This window comes from Eleginops maclovinus, chromosome 22 (genome assembly GCF_036324505.1).
Source record: "Eleginops maclovinus isolate JMC-PN-2008 ecotype Puerto Natales chromosome 22, JC_Emac_rtc_rv5, whole genome shotgun sequence".
In the NCBI taxonomy this organism is placed as follows: Eukaryota; Metazoa; Chordata; class Actinopteri; order Perciformes; family Eleginopidae; genus Eleginops; species Eleginops maclovinus.
Genome location: NC_086370.1, coordinates 24,227,471 through 24,246,575, shown reverse-complemented (window position 1 = coordinate 24,246,575; position 19,105 = coordinate 24,227,471). Strand labels below are relative to the sequence as shown.

At 51.1% G+C, this 19,105-nt stretch overlaps 1 protein-coding gene across 1 annotated transcript; it reads right to left on the bottom strand.

The window, feature by feature from the left end:
* Positions 1 to 795: 795 nt before the first annotated feature.
* Positions 796 to 17,483, bottom strand: znf318 (zinc finger protein 318). Its single transcript, XM_063875612.1, is given in 13 exon segments — positions 796 to 3,771; positions 4,888 to 5,006; positions 5,381 to 5,471; positions 5,662 to 5,832; positions 6,421 to 6,731; positions 6,833 to 6,932; positions 7,013 to 7,083; positions 7,194 to 8,364; positions 14,456 to 14,658; positions 14,661 to 14,927; positions 14,930 to 15,024; positions 15,122 to 15,216; positions 17,099 to 17,483. Coding segments are annotated over 13 exon segments (5,451 nt in total). The 5' UTR covers positions 17,303 to 17,483; the 3' UTR covers positions 796 to 1,218.
* Between the last annotated feature and the right edge of the window lie 1,622 nt (positions 17,484 to 19,105).

Sequence of the window (19,105 nt, the reverse complement as noted above, 5' to 3'; positions counted from 1 at the left end):
TCACCTGAGATGTTTTCTAATTTAACAAAGTGATCACATGACTCCTGATGTCCCTGCAGATCTGAGGAAGCTAGCTCGCTAACGTAGCTAACCTTCAGATAGACTGACACACACTTCCAGTTCTGAGACAGACTCCCTCTGAGACAGAGACAGAAGTCCAACTTTATGATCCTGAACGTCACCCAGGTCACTCTTTAGTGTCCCCCGGTCTCCAGCTGTGTGCGTCTCTCTGTAGTGTCCCCCGGTCTCCAGCTGTGTGCGTCTGTCTCTAGTGTCCCCCCGGTCTCCAGCTGTGTGCGTCTGTCTCTAGTGTCCCCCGGTCTCCAGCTGTGTGCGTCTGTCTCTAGTGTCCCCCGGTCTCCAGCTGTGTGCGTCTGTCTCTAGTGTCCCCCGGTCTCCAGCTGTGTGCGTCTGTCTCTAGTGTCCCCCGGTCTCCAGCTGTGTGCGTCTGTCTCTAGTGTCCCCTGGTCTCCGTTGTGTTGGAGCTTCTTGCAGTGTTTGGTTTGTGCAGCTTTTAGTAAACGCTGTTCATGTTTCCTCTGCCACACACACACACACACACACACACACACACACACACACACACACACACACACACACACACACACACACACACACACACACACACACACACACACACACACACACACACACACACACACACACACACACACACACACACACACACACACACACACACACACACACACACACACACACACACACACACACACACACACACACACACACACACACACACACACACACACACACACACACACACACACACACACATTGTTGGTCACTAACTTTTATTAAAACTCTACATGAAGCATTTACTAACAGACTTCCCTCCGACAACAGGAGCTGTAAACCGGGTCGAGAACATGGAGGTCTTTTGGTCCAAACTTTATCATTTACTCTGGAGAGGAACGTAACGCTGGGTATAAAACAGAACAGGTGGGTGCACCTCAGACAGGAAATGTTTGGAGGGTCAGATATTCTCTGAAAACGAACAGTCAGAAAAAACTGATAATAAAATATTCCGGTTCTTTTGATGTAAAACTTTTGAACATATTTCTGTTATTTACCCACAATGCATCACTGTGTCTTCATGGTCCTCTGGGCTGCACAACGAACCTCGAGAATCAGGAGACCATAGGAGGTTCCAGTAGAGTCCTTCAGCTGCCTTCAGGTGCAGTCCGATATGCAGACCTCCTACTCAAAGTTAAAGTCGTAGTCAAAATCCAAGGAGGTCAGGTCTGAGGGGAGGCCCAGCGTTTCGGGGGTGATCTCCATCGTGGGGAGGTCCTCGCCGGGCCCCTTTTCCACCTGCGGGCCGGGGTCAGGACCTTCTTCTGAGGTGTCCAGCCTCTTTGTGTCCGAAGCTGCAGAGTCAGATTCTCCCGAAGCTGGGTCGGACTGCTGCTGCTGCTGCTGGGTCTGGTATCGCGTCTGGGATCTGGTTTGTCGGACAGGGCGGGGGGCAGGAGGGGTTCTCTTGCCACGGGATTTTGGGCACGGTTTGGGTGCAGGTTCTGGAGTCGAGTCTGGTAGGGGCTTTAGATGGAGCTGAAGGTCATGGTCTGGTTGGGGTTCCAGATGAAGCTGGGGGTCCTGGCTGAGTTGGGGCTCTTTTTGGATTTCAGGAGCCGGTTTGGGGGGAGACTGGGCTTGGGGTGTCGGTTTCAGCTCGGCAGGTTTGGTTTGTGGGAAGACATTGGGCTCAGAGGTTGGGTTGGTGAGGTGGTCCTGCACCTCACTCTGAAACTTAGGAGGTGGACTCAGCTTCGGTGGGGTTTCCTCAGGAGTTTGGGTGGGGGGGGACTGCAGGGACCAGACGGATGCAATCTGAATGTCTGACTGAGGCTGTGTCTGGGGAACTAGGTTTAGTGGTGCATGTTTAGAAACCTCGGGGGGAGGCGTGGTCTGGATCAAAGGCTCAGGTGGGAGTTTGGCTGCCTGTATGGGTGTAAGGTGAGTTTTGTTAGTGCTTGTCCCGTCCGTTCTGGGGTCTGCTGGTGGTTTGGTGATGTTTGCAGCCCCGGTTTGGTCCCCCTTGCTGTAGAAGAGGTGGAACAGGTCCTGGGCTTTGGCTGCAGCGAGGTGAGTCTTCAGCTTCTCAGACCTCTGAGCCCCGTCCCCCAGGTTCATGAAGGGGGGAGGCTTCACGAACACCGTCCGGGTCTGCTCCCCCTCCGGGACCCCTGGGGCCGCCACGTCGGACACAATCCTCATCATGGTGGGTGGAGCCGGTTTGGGCAAAGGGGGAATTTCAGCGGGTGCAGGTCTGGAAACTGACGGGGCGGGGTTACAAACTGGAGGTGCAGGTTTAGCATCAAACGGTGCAGGTTTGAAGACTGGTGGAGGGGGTTTAGCCTCAAAAGGTGCAGGACCAAACACTGCCGGCCGGGGTTTGGCCTCAAACGGGGCAGGTTTTATGACCTGCGGAGGGGGTGCAGGTCCATACACTGATGGTGGGGGTTTAGTTTCAAACGGATCAGGTTTTAAGACTGGCGGAGGGAGTGCAGGTACAAACACTGGTGCTGGGGGTTTAGCCTCAAACGGTGCAGGTCTTGTCACCGGCGGCGGGGGCATAGCCTTGGATGTCCCAGGTGCAGGACTTGGAGGTGGAGGTTTACTCTCCTGCGTATGTTTCTGAGCATTCAGGACCTTCAGCAGACCATCTGAGATGGATGGCACTTCCTGTTGAAATGGCAAACTGGATCCTTGTGGTCTCATGGAGAGGAAAGTGTTCAGGGGCGCTGGTTTACCCATCAAAGCGGTTTTCCTCAGGACGACGGCTGGTGCAGGGAGGTTGGGTCTGATCCGGCCCCGGTTGGCCCCGTTGGAGACCCATGGAGGCGTTTGGTGGCCCCCCAGTTTCTGCGCGATCTCTTTAGCAACCGCCATTGATTTGGCAAAGGAGTCCTGGATTGAAGCTGGGTCCTGGTTCGCCGCCGCCTCGTCCTCCTTGATGAATTCGGCGGCCACTTTCTCCGCCTCCTTCGCCAGGAAGTTCTCCCTCTTCTTCCAGGTGAACTTCCCAAATGATGGTGGGGTCGAGGAGGCGGTCCCGGGTGCTGGTTTTCCAGCATCCAGGCTCTGCTTTCGGAGCTTTGCCCTCATGGCGGGACTGGGTCCACAGAGGATCTTGGGCAGATCGTAGGGCTTTGGCGGGGGTTCTATTGGTTTAGCTACTGGTTTCTCTGGCTGAAGCTTTTTGAAGGGTTCCTGGGGTTTCCCTTCCTCACGCTCAGACCTGAATCTGGACTCTGAGTATTTCCCGTGTTTGAACTCCTCGTCTCTTGGTCCGTACTTTGGACGGTTGCCATAGCGATGCTGGTGTTGTTCTTCTCTGCTGTATTGGTAGCGGTCCTCTTCTTCTCTGTATTTGTACCGTTCCTCCTCCTCCCTCCTGCTGTGCCGGTACTTGTCCTCCTTCTTGCTGCTTTTGAACTGCTCCTCTTCCTCGTCTTTCTTGCTGTAAGTTGGCCTCACTTCCTCCTCCAGGCCTTTAGCAGTTTTTAAATCCTCTTCTTTCCAACCCGGCTTCTCCGCCATCTCCTTCTTAACCTTCTCCTCCGTCAGTACCTCCTCTTTCTTCTTCTCCTTGTCTTTCTTCTCCTTCTTGTGTTTGGACTTTTCCTCCTTGTCCTTGCTGGCCTCGTCCTCATGTTTACGTTTCTTGCCACCGGTGTCGGAGGTCAGGCCGGCTTGGCGGTCCAGGTTCCTCCTCTGCTCGTACAGCGGGTTCTCGTACATCTGTTTCTGAAGGAGAACCAGAACAGGAAGAGATTGAGAACCAGAACAAAAACACGTCTCAAACTAAAGTCTGGAAACTCAACAAGGTCACATTTTCTACAGACGATGCATTCATGGAACATCAGAAATATCAAGTATCGTAAAAATATCCTATCGGAACTTAAGCATTCAGATATTATACTACTTCCTGTTGGGAACACACCCTGGGTACGGTCGAATCGTCCAAAAATCTGCTCCTATGGTCTATCTATCTGCTGTTCCTGACCTCTGTGTGAAAGGTCCCGGGGTAAAGGAACAGTGGATAGGAGAACTCAACAGAACTGAAGAACAGAGGCTGCTTTGAGAACCCGACTGAGCGACACTATCCACGTCTTGATGATGAAGGCCGTCCTTAATGAGCGTCTGCTGTGGGGAACTACAGCTCCTCTAAAGCTACTGAGAGCCTCTCCTCTGCACCGTGCTCTCTGATGGTGCTGTTTCTGCTTTAGGAACCAGGACAGCAGAGACTCTGCATTACAAAACCCCCCCTCCGGCCTCACGTAGTAACCCACATGAATCCAATAGGTATGATTATATGACATATTTATAATAAATACAAATGTGTTATAATAAACTAGTGATGCCTTCAGCTATCACTTTGGATATCACAGTTCAACATGTAGTAAAGGCTTCAGAAACCCCACACAGCTCAGAGACTCTGAGACTCTATTTGATCCTTTCAGTAAAAGTACCGTTCATATTTCTCCTTTTGATGAATCCAGAGCTGAACGTTCAGAACCAAGCTCTTTGGAACCGAACGCATTTCTCACGATCGGCTGTTTCCGTGAACCGCCGGATGCTGCGTCACAGTAAATGTTGCTGCAAGGCATTGTGGGACAGCATGTTCTCCTTTCCTCTTCTAAAGGAAGATCCAGTGTTTCCTAAAGGAAGCTACAGAGCTCCTTTCCTCTCATCTAGAGAATCAGAGCAGCTCTTATCATGGCGGCCACTGAGGGACCTCTGGGTCATTTCGCTCCGTTAGGAACCTTCCTAAGATAGACTCACTGTTCCACCGGCCCCCTGTACTTCCTGTTGTCAACGCACCCCCTGTGGTGAACCCACCCACCCCATGCGGGGACACACCTTGTACTTCTCGTTGTGGGCGTGCTTGGTGACGTGCTCCTCGGCACAAATGGCGTCTCCGTAGAAGGTTTTGCAGAGCAGACAGAAGAAGCCTCTGACGGGCAGGAGGAACTCTGAGCCTGAAACACACACACACACACACACACACAGTGTTTAACACACGGCACAGAGCAGTAACCTGTCAATCATGGTTACCTGGCCACGCCCTCACACCAGAGCCTGTCAGAGAGAGGAAATCTGATCATGAGTTTTGTATTAGATATTAAATATGTAAAGAACAAGTGAGAATACAGGTGCGTTTCATTCACAGAACACAGAAACACATCAGAGTGTCGGTGTCCTCTGTGGTGACGAGTCCCGGAGACAGGTTTCATTAAGACTCAAAGAGCCGCAGATCCACCTGGAGACGAGAGACGCTCACAACATTCAGCAGCTCGCACAGCGGCATCATGGGAGAAAACCAGTTTAACGTGGTGGGGGGTGGGGGGGGTACCTTTGGCGGGCTTGGTGAGCTTCTCCTCTGAAAGGAGGCTCTTGCTGCTGTTGGTGGTACAGGACCAGGGCCGGTCGTACGGGTCCAGAGTCTGAGGACAGAGAGACAGGGTTACACCTGCAGGGCTGCACAGGTGAGGATATCAAACACACTCTGCTGCCTGAGCTCCAGGTGTTCTCACATATTCATTTTTATTCTTCAAATCTGTCAAAGTTTGAACAATTGAAAATTGAAAAAATGAATACATGAATAAATATAAATATTCAAATGGGCAAACCGACCTTCCGGTGCGTCTTGCTGTGCAGGTGCGTGAAAAAATCGAACATAGATCCCGAGGTGACGTTACAGTTTTTGCACCAGTGGTTTCCAGCGTCATAGTATTCAAATGGCTCGGGGGCTTCGGCGGGCGGCAGGTCGGGGTCCGCACTGCACGGCGCCACCACCGCGGGCTGCTGGGAAACAAAGATGGAGGACGGTGAGAGGGAGAGGGCAGGACTCTCTAAAACATTCACGCTGCTGAAACTCTGGAGGAAGGAAACGTCTCTTACCGTCTCTGCACTCCGGCATCAAGACGTCAAATCAGCGCCGCACGGACCGCCGCGCAACAACGATGCAAACAGCTGACTGATCTTTCAAAATAAAGCTTGTTCCCACAGCTGAGCTAGCTATCGGTTTTCCTCCCAGCATTTGAGAGGAACATCTTTAGTCAGACTTTTATTTTACTGTAATCTCCACAGAGTTTCGCAGTTTTACGTCGTCGCAGAAGTTCTTTTGGACAGAAAATATAAATAATCTCTCTCCCGACTTCCCGTCAGCGTAACGACTCTCAATTATAAATTAGGTAATTTTTTCTGCCAAATTGTTGCAGCTGTTTTTCTAAATTTCAGTATTCAGGATTCACTGAGGACTAACTGGTCACTAAGAAGCTTAGTGAGGTCATGAGGAGTAAAGAGCCTTTACAGATCAGCATCACTAGCTGCTACCTGAGGACCCAGGTGATCCTAGAAGACAGAGCCCTAGCTATGCTGCGTCCTGTTTACCTGTGCAGGTGTGTGTACTTTCAAGGAGCTGCAGGCGGGCTTGGGGCTGCCCCCCCCCTCGTGGGCCCTCTTCTCTGGTGTCGGCGGCGGCTCGTCGGCGGGGCGGGGGAGTCGGCGGGGGCGGTCGGTCGGAATCAGGCCGAGGATCAGGGCGATCTTTTCGATCTCGTTGCGTTTCTTCTCAGCTGCCTCGTGCTCGCGCCTCAGGCTGGAGATCTGAGACATCACTTCCTCCTGCAGCCGGCTCACTTCCTGCAGCAGAGGGTCCCGATGCCCCCCCTTCTCCCGACGCTTCTTCCTCAGCAACTCGCCTGAGGAAGAACAACAACATGAGTTCAAATAAATGAATAATGTTGGTTAAAGATTGAAGTGTGTGTGTGTGTGTGTGTGTGTGTGTGTGTGTGTGAGAGACCTTGCTGTTTCCTGAGCCTCTCCAGCTCCTTCATCAGATACTCCTTCTTCTTCATGCGCACTTCCCTCTCTTGCTTCAGTTTCTCCCTTTCCTCCAGAACCTACACACACACACACACGATGATCAGCTCTGTCCTGCCCTGTCCTGTCTTGCCCTGCCCCCCCCCCGCACAGGACTTACCTTCTGTTTCTGGCTCTCGTTGTTCTGCTCCTCAGAAACTTTCCTCTCTTGACTGCTCAGCTTCACCACACCTGAGGAAATCATCCACACCTTCAGAAAACTACAACTCCTTTAATCCAGCAGACTAAAAACTTGGTTCCTCTCGTTTAACATTTACATTATCCCTTTAATAATGACCCACCTTTGGCCCCCAGCACCGGGAGGGTGCTGTAGGGGTTCTGGTACGGCAGGGTGGGGGGCAACTCGTCGGGGCCGGTGCTCGGGGGCATCGCCATGTTGGGAGGTGGGTACATGGGGGGCCACTGCCCGGGCATGTAGGGCAGGTAATTCCCATACTGTCCGAACCCTGGGGGGGGGAAGTTGGGGGGCATGATGCCGTGGACCTGTGAGGACGGGTAGGAGGGAATGGGGGTCCCGGGATGAGTGGGGGGGACAGGTGCTTCGGGGGTTTTTGCTGGCGGTTCTTTGTTTGGCGGTGCAACGGCGGTCTTCTCGGCACTCGACTCTTTGCTGTGTTTGTGGGATTTGACAGGAAACGATCGCTTCCTGCGGCCATCATCGCTGCTCCAGCTGCCACCCCGCCCCCCGCTGCTGCTGCTGGAGCTGCCGCTGTGGCTCCGCCTCCTGCTCTGGCTCCGCCTCCTGCTCTGGCTACGCCTCCCGTGACCCCGGCCCCTCTCCGAGCTGCCGGAGGACGACCTCTGTCTGCGGGTGGGTGTCTTAGGGGGCGGCTTGTTTCCGTGGAGACGCTCTTTGGTCCTGGCGGCCATCTTGCTGATCTCGGTCACGCCCAGGTCCATACCGATGGTCTTCAGCAGGTCCTGAATCTTCTCGTACTCGTCCAGCGCCTGACGCTCCCCCGGCCCTGGTGGCTCCGGCCCTGTCAGGTTCTGGTCCGAGGTGGCAGAGGGCCGGTACCTCGCATCCACCTGCCCAATGGCGGCGGGGGCATGTAGGTGAGGCCCCAGTGGGAGGCTGAACGTCTGAGCAAGGACGGGTTTCTGCGAGGGGGGATAGTCCTCGTACAGCGCGTCCTCCGTCACATCTCCGTACAGGTCCAGACTCTGGGGACAGACCACCTCAGAGGGGAGTTTGGGGTCTTCAGAGTCTCCGTACAGGAACTTCTCCTCATCGTCAATGTCCTCCGTTCTCTCCTGGGCCCCGGCCGGCCCCCCAAGCATGTGGAGGATCTCTTTGATCTCGGCGTCGAGTCCAATGCGCTGTGCCATCTGGGGGTCGGACCGCAACTCCGACAGCACCGACGCCACCAGGTGAGGCTCCATGCCTTTAACCGCCTGAAGCAGCTGTTCAGCCACCTGAGACATGTGGGACCCGCGGGGGGAGTCCGAGGTCTTTAAACAAAAGAAACAGAGCCGGTTGAGCCAGAGGCTAGAGATCCTGTTCTGATGCTCTGAGGACAGATTCAAACCTTATTTAACAACAGTACATGAAGAACAAGGTCAGAGGTTAGTGACGGTCAGGGGTTAGTGACGGTCAGGGGTTAGTGACGGTCAGGGGTTAGTGACGGTCAGGGGTTAGTGACGGTCAGGGGTTAGTGACGGTCAGAGGTTAGTGACGGTCAGAGGTTAGTGACGGTCAGAGGTTAGTGACGGTCACGGGTTAAGGTCAGAGGTTAGTGACGGTCAGAGGTTAGTGACGGTCAGAAGGTAGTGACGGTCACGGGTTAAGGTCAGAGGTTCGTACGGTCAGGGGACGTGAGGTCAGCGGTTAGTGACGGTCAGGTGATAGTGACGGTCACGGGTTAGTGACGGTCAGAGGTTAGTGACGGTCAGAGGTTAGTGACGGTCACGGGTTAAGGTCAGAGGTTAGTGACGGTCAGGGGTTAGTGACGGTCAGCGGTTGTGAGGGTCAGGGTTAGTGACGGTCAGGGGTTAGTGACGGTCAGGGGTTAGTGACGGTCCAGAGGTTAGTGACGGTCAGAGGTTAGTGACGGTCACGGGTTAAGGTCAGAGGTTAGTGACGGTCAGAGGTTAGTGACGGTCACGGGTTAAGGTCAGAGGTTAGTGACGGTCAGGGGTTAGTGACGGTCAGAGGTTAGTGACGGTCAGAGGTTAGTGACGGTCACGGGTTAAGGTCAGAGGTTAGTGACGGTCAGGGGTTAGTGACGGTCAGCGGTTAGTGACGGTCACGGGTTTGGACGGTCAGCGGTTAGTGACCGTCAGGGGTTGGGACCGTCAGGGATTGGGACCGTCAGGGGTTAGTTATGGTTAGTAGTAGAGAGGATCAGGAGTAAAGAGGATCAGGAGTAAAGAGGATCAGGAGTAAAGAGGATCAGGAGTAAAGAGGGTCAGGAGTAAAGAGGGACAGGAGTAAAGAGGATCAGGAGTAAAGAGGGTCAGGAGTAAAGAGGGACAGGAGTAAAGAGGGACAGGAGTAAAGAGGGACAGGAGTAAAGAGGGTCAGGAGTAAAGAGGATCAGGAGTAAAGAGGGTCAGGAGTAAAGAGGGACAGGAGTAAAGAGGATCAGGAGTAAAGAGGGTCAGGAGTAAAGAGGGACAGGAGTAAAGAGGGACAGGAGTAAAGAGGGACAGGAGTAAAGAGGGTCAGGAGTAAAGAGGGTCAGGAGTAAAGAGGGTCAGGAGTAAAGAGGGACAGGAATAAAGAGGGACAGGAGTAAAGAGGGACAGGAGTAAAGAGGGTCAGGAGTAAAGAGGGACAGGAGTAAAGAGGGACAGGAGTAAAGAGGGTCAGGAGTAAAGAGGGACAGGAGTAAAGAGGGACAGGAGTAAAGCAGGTAAGGAGTAAAGAGGGACAGGAGTAAAGAGGGACAGGAGTAAAGAGGGTCAGGAGTAAAGAGGGTCAGGAGTAAAGAGGGTCAGGAGTAAAGAGGGTCAGGAGTAAAGAGGGACAGGAATAAAGAGGGACAGGAGTAAAGAGGGACAGGAGTAAAGAGGGACAGGAGTAAAGAGGGACAGGAGTAAAGAGGGTCAGGAGTAAAGAGGGACAGGAGTAAAGAGGGTCAGGAGTAAAGAGGGACAGGAGTAAAGAGGGACAGGAGTAAAGCAGGTAAGGAGTAAAGAGGGACAGGAGTAAAGAGGGACCGGAGTTAAGAGGGACAGGAGTAAAGAGGGACAGGAGTAAAGAGGATCAGGAGTAAAGAGGATCAGGAGTAAAGAGGGACAGGAGTAAAGAGGGACAGGAGTAAAGAGGATCAGGAGTAAAGAGGGACAGGAGTAAAGAGGATCAGGAGTAAAGAGGATCAGGAGTAAAGAGGATCAGGAGTAAAGAGGATCAGGAGTAAAGAGGATCAGGAGTAAAGAGGGACAGGAGTAAAGAGGGACAGGAGTAAAGAGGATCAGGAGTAAAGAGGGACAGGAGTAAAGAGGGTCAGGAGTAAAGAGGGACAGGAGTAAAGAGGGACAGGAGTAAAGAGGGTCAGGAGTAAAGAGGGACAGGAGTAAAGAGGGACAGGAGTAAAGCAGGTAAGGAGTAAAGAGGGACAGGAGTAAAGAGGGACAGGAGTAAAGAGGATCAGGAGTAAAGAGGATCAGGAGTAAAGAGGGTCAGGAGTAAAGAGGGTCAGAGTAAAGAGGGTCAGGAGTAAAGAGGATCAGGAGTAAAGAGGGACCGGAGTTAAGAGGGACAGGAGTAAAGAGGATCAGGAGTAAAGAGGATCAGGAGTAAAGAGGGTCAGGAGTAAAGAGGGTCAGGAGTAAAGAGGTCAGGAGTAAAGAGGGTCAGGAGTAAAGAGGGACAGGAGTAAAGAGGGACAGGAGTAAAGAGGGACAGGAGTAAAGAGGGACAGGAGTAAAGAGGGACAGGAGTAAAGAGGGTCAGGAGTAAAGAGGGTCAGGAGTAAAGAGGGTCAGGAGTAAAGAGGGACAGGAATAAAGAGGGACAGGAGTAAAGAGGGACAGGAGTAAAGAGGGACAGGAGTAAAGAGGGACAGGAGTAAAGAGGGTCAGGAGTAAAGAGGGACAGGAGTAAAGAGGGACAGGAGTAAAGAGGGACAGGAGTAAAGAGGGTCAGGAGTAAAGAGGGACAGGAGTAAAGAGGGACAGGAGTAAAGCAGGTAAGGAGTAAAGAGGGACAGGAGTAAAGAGGGACAGGAGTAAAGAGGGTCAGGAGTAAAGAGGATCAGGAGTAAAGAGGGTCAGGAGTAAAGAGGGTCAGGAGTAAAGAGGGACAGGAATAAAGAGGGACAGGAGTAAAGAGGGACAGGAGTAAAGAGGGACAGGAGTAAAGAGGGACAGGAGTAAAGAGGGTCAGGAGTAAAGAGGGACAGGAGTAAAGAGGGTCAGGAGTAAAGAGGGACAGGAGTAAAGAGGGACAGGAGTAAAGCAGGTAAGGAGTAAAGAGGGACAGGAGTAAAGAGGGACCGGAGTTAAGAGGGACAGGAGTAAAGAGGGACAGGAGTAAAGAGGGTCAGGAGTAAAGAGGGACAGGAGTAAAGAGGATCAGGAGTAAAGAGGGACAGGAGTAAAGAGGATCAGGAGTAAAGAGGGACAGGAGTAAAGAGGGACAGGAGTAAAGAGGGACAGGAGTAAAGAGGGTCAGGAGTAAAGAGGGTCAGGAGTAAAGAGGGACAGGAGTAAAGAGGGACAGGAGTAAAGAGGGACAGGAGTAAAGAGGGACAGGAGTAAAGAGGGACAGGAGTAAAGAGGGACAGGAGTAAAGAGGGACAGGAGTAAAGAGGGACAGGAGTAAAGAGGGTAGGCAGTAGAGGGGATCAGGAGTAAAGAGGGACAGGAGTAAAGAGGGACAGGAGTAAAGAGGGACAGGAATAAAGAGGGTCAGGAGTAAAGAGGGACAGGAGTAAAGAGGGACAGGAGTAAAGAGGGACAGGAGTAAAGAGGGACAGGAGTAAAGAGGGTAGGCAGTAGAGGGGATCAGGAGTAAAGAGGGACAGGAGTAAAGAGGGACAGGAGTAAAGAGGGACAGGAGTAAAGAGGGACAGGAGTAAAGAGGGACAGGAGTAAAGAGGATCAGGAGTAAAGAGGGACAGGAGTAAAGAGGGACAGGAGAAAAGAGGGACAGGAGAAAAGAGGGACAGGAGTAAAGAGGGACAGGAGTAAAGAGGGACAGGAGTAAAGAGGGACAGGAGTAAAGAGGGTCAGGAGTAAAGAGGATCAGGAGTAAAGAGGGACAGGAGTAAAGAGGGACAGGAGTAAAGAGGGTCAGGAGTAAAGAGGATCAGGAGTAAAGAGGATCAGGAGTAAAGAGGGACAGGAGTAAAGAGGGTCAGGAGTAAAGAGGGTCAGGAGTAAAGAGGATCAGGAGTAAAGAGGGACAGGAGTAAAGAGGGTCAGGAGTAAAGAGGGTCAGGAGTAAAGAGGGACAGGAGTAAAGAGGGTCAGGAGTAAAGAGGGTCAGGAGTAAAGAAGGACAGGAGTAAAGAGGGACAGGAGTTAAGAGGGACAGGAGTAAAGAGGGACAGGAGTAAAGAGGGACAGGAGTAAAGAGGGTAGGCAGTAGAGGGGATCAGGAGTAAAGAGGGTCAGGAGTAAAGAGGGACAGGAGTAAAGAGGATCAGGAGTAAAGAGGGACAGGAGTAAAGAGGATCAGGAGTAAAGAGGGACAGGAGTAAAGAGGATCAGGAGTAAAGAGGGACAGGAGTAAAGAGGATCAGGAGTAAAGAGGGACAGGAGTAAAGAGGATCAGGAGTAAAGAGGGACAGGAGTAAAGAGGGACAGGAGTAAAGAGGACAGGAGTAAAGAGGGACAGGAGTAAAGAGGGTCAGGAGTAAAGAGGGACAGGAGTAAAGAGGGACAGGAGTAAAGAGGGACAGGAGTAAAGAGGGACAGGAGTAAAGAGGGACAGGAGTAAAGAGGGTCAGGAGTAAAGAGGGACAGGAGTAAAGAGGGACAGGAGTAAAGAGGATCAGGAGTAAAGAGGGTCAGGAGTAAAGAGGGGTCAGGAGTAAAGAGGGACAGGAGTAAAGAGGGACAGGAGTAAAGAGGGACAGGAGTAAAGAGGGACAGGAGTAAAGAGGGTCAGGAGTAAAGAGGTCAGGAGTAAAGAGGGTCAGGAGTAAAGAGGGACAGGAGTAAAGAGGGACAGGAGTAAAGAGGGTCAGGAGTAAAGAGGGACAGGAGTAAAGAGGGTCAGGAGTAAAGAGGGTCAGGAGTAAAGAGGGACAGGAGTAAAGAGGGACAGGAGTAAAGAGGGTCAGGAGTAAAGAGGGACAGGAGTAAAGAGGGTCAGGAGTAAAGAGGGTCAGGAGTAAAGAGGGACAGGAGTAAAGAGGGACAGGAGTAAAGAGGGACAGGAGTAAAGAGGGACAGGAGTAAAGAGGGTCAGGAGTAAAGAGGGACAGGAGTAAAGAGGGTCAGGAGTAAAGAGGGTCAGGAGTAAAGAGGGACAGGAGTAAAGAGGGACAGGAGTAAAGAGGGACAGGAGTAAAGAGGGTCAGGAGTAAAGAGGGACAGGAGTAAAGAGGGTCAGGAGTAAAGAGGGTCAGGAGTAAAGAGGGACAGGAGTAAAGAGGGTCAGGAGTAAAGAGGGACAGGAGTAAAGAGGGACAGGAGTAAAGAGGGACAGGAGTAAAGAGGGTCAGGAGTAAAGAGGGACAGGAGTAAAGAGGGTCAGGAGTAAAGAGGGTCAGGAGTAAAGAGGGACAGGAGTAAAGAGGGTCAGGAGTAAAGAGGGTCAGGAGTAAAGAGGGACAGGAGTAAAGAGGGACAGGAGTAAAGAGGGTCAGGAGTAAAGAGGGACAGGAGTAAAGAGGGACAGGAGTAAAGAGGGTCAGGAGTAAAGAGGGTCAGGAGTAAAGAGGGACAGGAGTAAAGAGGGACAGGAGTAAAGAGGGACAGGAGTAAAGAGGGTCAGGAGTAAAGAGGGACAGGAGTAAAGAGGGTCAGGAGTAAAGAGGATCAGGAGTAAAGAGGGACAGGAGTAAAGAGGGTCAGGAGTAAAGAGGGTCAGGAGTAAAGAGGGACAGGAGTAAAGAGGGACAGGAGTAAAGAGGGTCAGGAGTAAAGAGGGTCAGGAGTAAAGAGGGACAGGAGTAAAGAGGGTCAGGAGTAAAGAGGGACAGGAGTAAAGAGGGACAGGAGTAAAGAGGGTCAGGAGTAAAGAGGGACAGGAGTAAAGAGGGACAGGAGTAAAGAGGGTCAGGAGTAAAGAGGGACAGGAGTAAAGAGGGACAGGAGTAAAGAGGGTCAGGAGTAAAGAGGGGTCAGGAGTAAAGAGGGACAGGAGTAAAGAGGGGACAGGAGTAAAGAGGGTCAGGAGTAAAGAGGGACAGGAGTAAAGAGGGTCAGGAGTTAAAGAGGATCAGGAGTAAGAGGACAGGAGTAAAGAGGTCAGGAGTAAAGAGATCAGGAGTAAAGAGGGACGGAAGTAAAGAGGGTCAGGAGTAAAGAGGGTCAGGAGTAAAGAGGGACAGGAGTAAAGAGGACAGGAGTAAAGAGAGTAGGCAGTAGAGGGGATCAAGCAGTAGTAAAAGGGGATAGGCACCGATTGTGGACAGGTTCTTGTTACCCTGAGAGACGGCGAGTCCTCAGAGTCTTGGCGTCTCTTCAGGATGGATTTGGTGGGCTGGCTAAGCAGCTCCTGCAGTTCTTTGCGGCGCCGCGCCGAGTCCAGCTCTCTGAACTCTTTGCCTGATTTCCCGCCACTGCTGCTTGAGCTGGAGCTGCTGCTGCGGCTCCGTGGTCGGCTCTTACTGCGGCCGTGGCTCCGACCCTGGACCTGCTGCGGGGGCGACTCATGCTCCGGCCCCGGCTCTTGGCTCTGCTTCGCTCCGGACTGCGACTCGTGCTCCGACCCCGGCTCTTAGCCCGTCCCAGACTTTTAGCCCGACTCCGATCCGCACTCCTGCTCCGGCCCCTGCACTTAGCCCGGTTCCGATCCGGACTGCGCTCCGGACTGCGACTCGCGCTCCGGCCCCTGCTCTTAGCCCGGCTCCGGTCCGGACTGCGACTTGCACTCCGGCCCCTGCTCTTAGCCCGTCCAGACTCTTGGCGCGACTCCGGTCCGGACTCCGGCTGCCAGGTCGGCTCCGTCCCCGACTCCTGCTCCGCTCGTACTCGGGCCGGGGAGCGTAGTCTCTGTTGGGAAACAAGGAAGCGGTTTACAGTCGGGACGGCATTGAAAGGGGCACCTTTTAAAGACGTGATCCGGTTTGTGAAGACCAGGTGACCTTACCTGTCATGGTGGCGTGAGGGGGCGGAGCCAGAGGGTCCAGTCAGTTCGTTGCCGACGGTGATGACGAGGTTGTGGTCGATGGGCGACAGCGACCTCTGGGGGGGAGAAAAGACACGTTCATTTATCAAGAAATTGAAATCTAACTTATTGAATATCCTCCACCTCTCAGAACATTGACCCTCATTCTTAATAATACAGCGCGGCTCTTCAATCATAAACACTTGCAGAGACACTGCTGCTATAAACACACTGCATTATGGGATGTGGGGGATATCTCTACACCACTTAAAATATTGAGCATTAGTCATAGACCCATGAACAGATATTTATACATTTATGAGTGCTCGAGTACTCAGGTCTTGTACTTGAGTAAAGTAGAAGTACTCAGGTCTTGTACTTGAGTAAAGTAGAAGTACTCAGGTCTTGTACTTGAGTAAAGTAGAAGTACTCAGGTCTTGTACTTGAGTAAAGTAGAAGTACTCAGGTCTTGTACTTGAGTAAAGTAGAAGTACTCAGGTCTTGTACTTGAGTAAAGTAGAAGTACTCAGATCTTGTACTTGAGTAAAGTAGAAGTACTCAGGTCTTGTACTTGAGTAAAGTAGAAGTACTCAGATCTTGTACTTGAGTAAAGTAGAAGTACTCAGGTTTTGTACTTGAGTAAAGTAGAAGTACTCAGGTCTTGTACTTGAGTAAAGTAGAAGTACTCAGGTCTTGTACTTGAGTAAAGTAGAAGTACTCAGATCTTGTACTTGAGTAAAGTAGAAGTACTCAGGTCTTGTACTTGAGTAAAGTAGAAGTACTCAGGTCTTGTACTTGAGTAAAGTAGAAGTACTCAGGTCTTGTACTTGAGTAAAGTAGAAGTACTCAGGTCTTGTACTTGAGTAAAGTAGAAGTACTCAGATCTTGTACTTGAGTAAAGTAGAAGTACCAGAGTGTAGGAATACTCTGTCACAGTGAAAGTATTCTAAATGTTCCTCCAGTGAAAGTAGAAAGTACTCTCCTCTAAATGTACTTAAAGTAGCGACAGTAAAAGTAGTCATTGTCTGATTGGTCCATTTCAGAATAATATCTCTGATATGTTTTATAATGATTGATCATTAAAGTGTTCTCAGAGCTGGTAAAGGTGCAGCTAGTTTGAATGCTTTGTATACTGCAGGGTAGCTGCTGGATTTACTGCAGGTGAACTACAGTCTGATTTAAGGGTCATTATATTTACCATCATTAATCCAGATCTGTAAAGTAAATAAAGGGATTAAATACATGTAGTGGAGTAAAAGTACACAGTAGCATAATAGTACCTCAGAATAGTAGTTGAGTAAACGTACTTAGTTACTTAACACCTCTGTGAATAAATACCCTGTTTACACTGTTAGCTGATAGCTAGCGTTAGCATGGTGCATTTCCGTTAAAGCCCCTGAAACATATGAGAGTGAAGGTGTGACTGTGGTGGATACAACATGTTGGCTGTGTGAGGAACACTGAGCTCTGGAGCTAAGCGCCACTCAGCTCGCTGCACAGACGCTAACCTGTCTGGAAAGAGAGAGAGAACTGAGGCTCCGGTCATTCCTATGAGATTCGCTCAGCAGCGCATGAAGCCGAAGCAGAGCGAGCGTGTAGTCAGAAAGTACCCGGATGTGGGCCCACAGAGCATGCGCACTGGACCTCCTCCTCTCTGATAAAGAACATTGTGAATGTAAGTCAATGGGAAAAGGGCCCGGAGCCTGTAGTACCAACGTGTGGCCGCTACACACCTTCCAGATATGGGCTTCAGGGAGAGACTGCTTCCTGTGGAGCTGATAACCAAACAAAGCGTGCTAAGGATCTGCTCCTGCTCCAGCAGAACCACCGTGCAGATCCTGTGCAGAACTCTGTGGAGACCGAGTACTGCACAGGGTCTGCACGGGGTTCTGCTCTGAGATATAAAGCGTGGATCTATCACTGATATCCACACTAACATTGAACAGACCCCGGACCCACCTCTCTCCGGGCTCCAGAGCTCCATGGCTCCCCGGGAGACGGGTAGCTCCTCCTGCGGTACGGGTCCTGGTGCACTGGAGGTCCCGGGTGGTAGGGGGGCCGGGGCCGGTGTTCCCTGAACCCCGGGCTCGGGTAGGGCCTCTGCGGCGGACCGCGGGCCTCAGGCGGCCGGTAGCCTCCTCTCTGACGCCGGCCTCGGTACATGTCCTCCAGCAGAGGGATCCAGGGTATCCGGACTGAGGGATACTCAGTAGACCTGGAGTGATCCTGTATCTAGACGGAGACTTTAGACTCAGATGATCCGGTATCTGGACTGAGTTTACTGTGAAGCCAGACTCTCTGCAACAACCTCCCGCTTCTTCTTCTTCTTCTTCTACTGCAGAGACAGAGCGGGGCTGCCCCCTGCAGGCTCACCGGGTACACTCCCCCTCTTATTCATTTATGACTTTCATTTAACAATGTATTTATTATTTATGTAGTATTTTATTCATTAAAAAAATACTTGTAATCTTGGTTTCCAATACGGTTCAAAGTAAAGAAACAACACAGTAAACACAAATAAAAGGAAAAACAATAGTTGAAATATAAAACATTTGATCCGAATTTCGGTTTTTCTAAGAATTTAGACTGGGCTCTGGTTTCAGACAGAGGGTGAAATGAGGAGCTGCAGCACAGCCAGCCAGGACAGCGGAGCTCCTTCTCCAACAGACTGCTCCAGCTCCGCTGTCACAAGGACAGGTCCAGGAGAACCTTCCTGCCCTCTGCAGTAACTCTGTACAGTAACCCCCTCTGGCTGCAGGACTCTCTGTGAGCTGGACTCAACGTGCTCTCTGTACATTTATACTATCATTACATTGCAGTATTCACTCACTACTCACATATTTCATTTTCTTTCTGTTTCATAGTGTTTTGTATTTTGCTGCGGTAACCATTTTTTCCCCATTTTGGGATAAATAAAGTATTTCTGATTCTGTATGGCTAAATGCCACTCAACCCACAAATGACGTCACAGATTATTTTACGTCACAATGTCTGACATTAGAAAGTGACCTTTAAGAGGCTGCAGTCCCGGCAGACACAACACACACAAAGCAGAACAAATATTTGTATATCTTTATTAAAAACGGATTACAGAGTTCATCAGATGGTAGTTTTACCAACAGTTTAAAAGGTGATTATCTTTACAGTTCATGTTTCTCTAATGTGTTTGTTTGGATGTAAATAAAGTAACGCTTAAACTCTTTTATTTAAATGTTTCTGAAGCAGAACTTTGTGGCCGTTTTTACTGTTCCTGGTTCCATTGTTGAGGTGTGCTAGAATAGATTTACATTGTTCAATGTTCCAAAATCACATTGGTTTCCTCATACAGCATCTCTGTGTAGTACCTCTCTTCACTCTGTCCTCAGGCCTTGTCTGAGCTCCTGCCCCCCCCCCCCCCCCCCTATGAGCCCAGTGTGCTCTGATTGGTCAGCTCGCCCACTCTGTTCCGATTGGTCAACAACCAGAGAGGCTCCGCCCTGTCTAACAGAACGCTCTCCTAGCCTTCCCGTTACAGCTGAGCATCAGTTTATGTGTGAAGGTCGTATATGTTTGAACCGGAGTCCGGTCCTGACAGGACACAGACCAACGTGATGGACCGGACCCACCGTCCCAGTAGGGACTGGAGCAGGCGGTATCACAGTGGAACCTTTTTATTTTGTGTCGCTGTTACATTTCAGATGTTAGAACTGAAACGCAGTAGGAACAGCCTGGTCCTTCAGTACTGCACGCTTTGCATATCGGCATCAACCTGTCCGAGGTTTCTGAAGCTGTCCGTAAAATGCCGGGCACACAGTACAGTACCTCGAACCGCTGAAGGAACAGAGTTTAAATAATTTCAACCACTGACTTCTTCGTGGTTCTGCCTCGGTAAGGCAAACAGATGACATTTCCCCTCACATTTCAGGGCACAGTACTTCTTTGACATGTCAGTCTTCCAACAGTAAACGGTCGGCTGGCAGAAGGTGT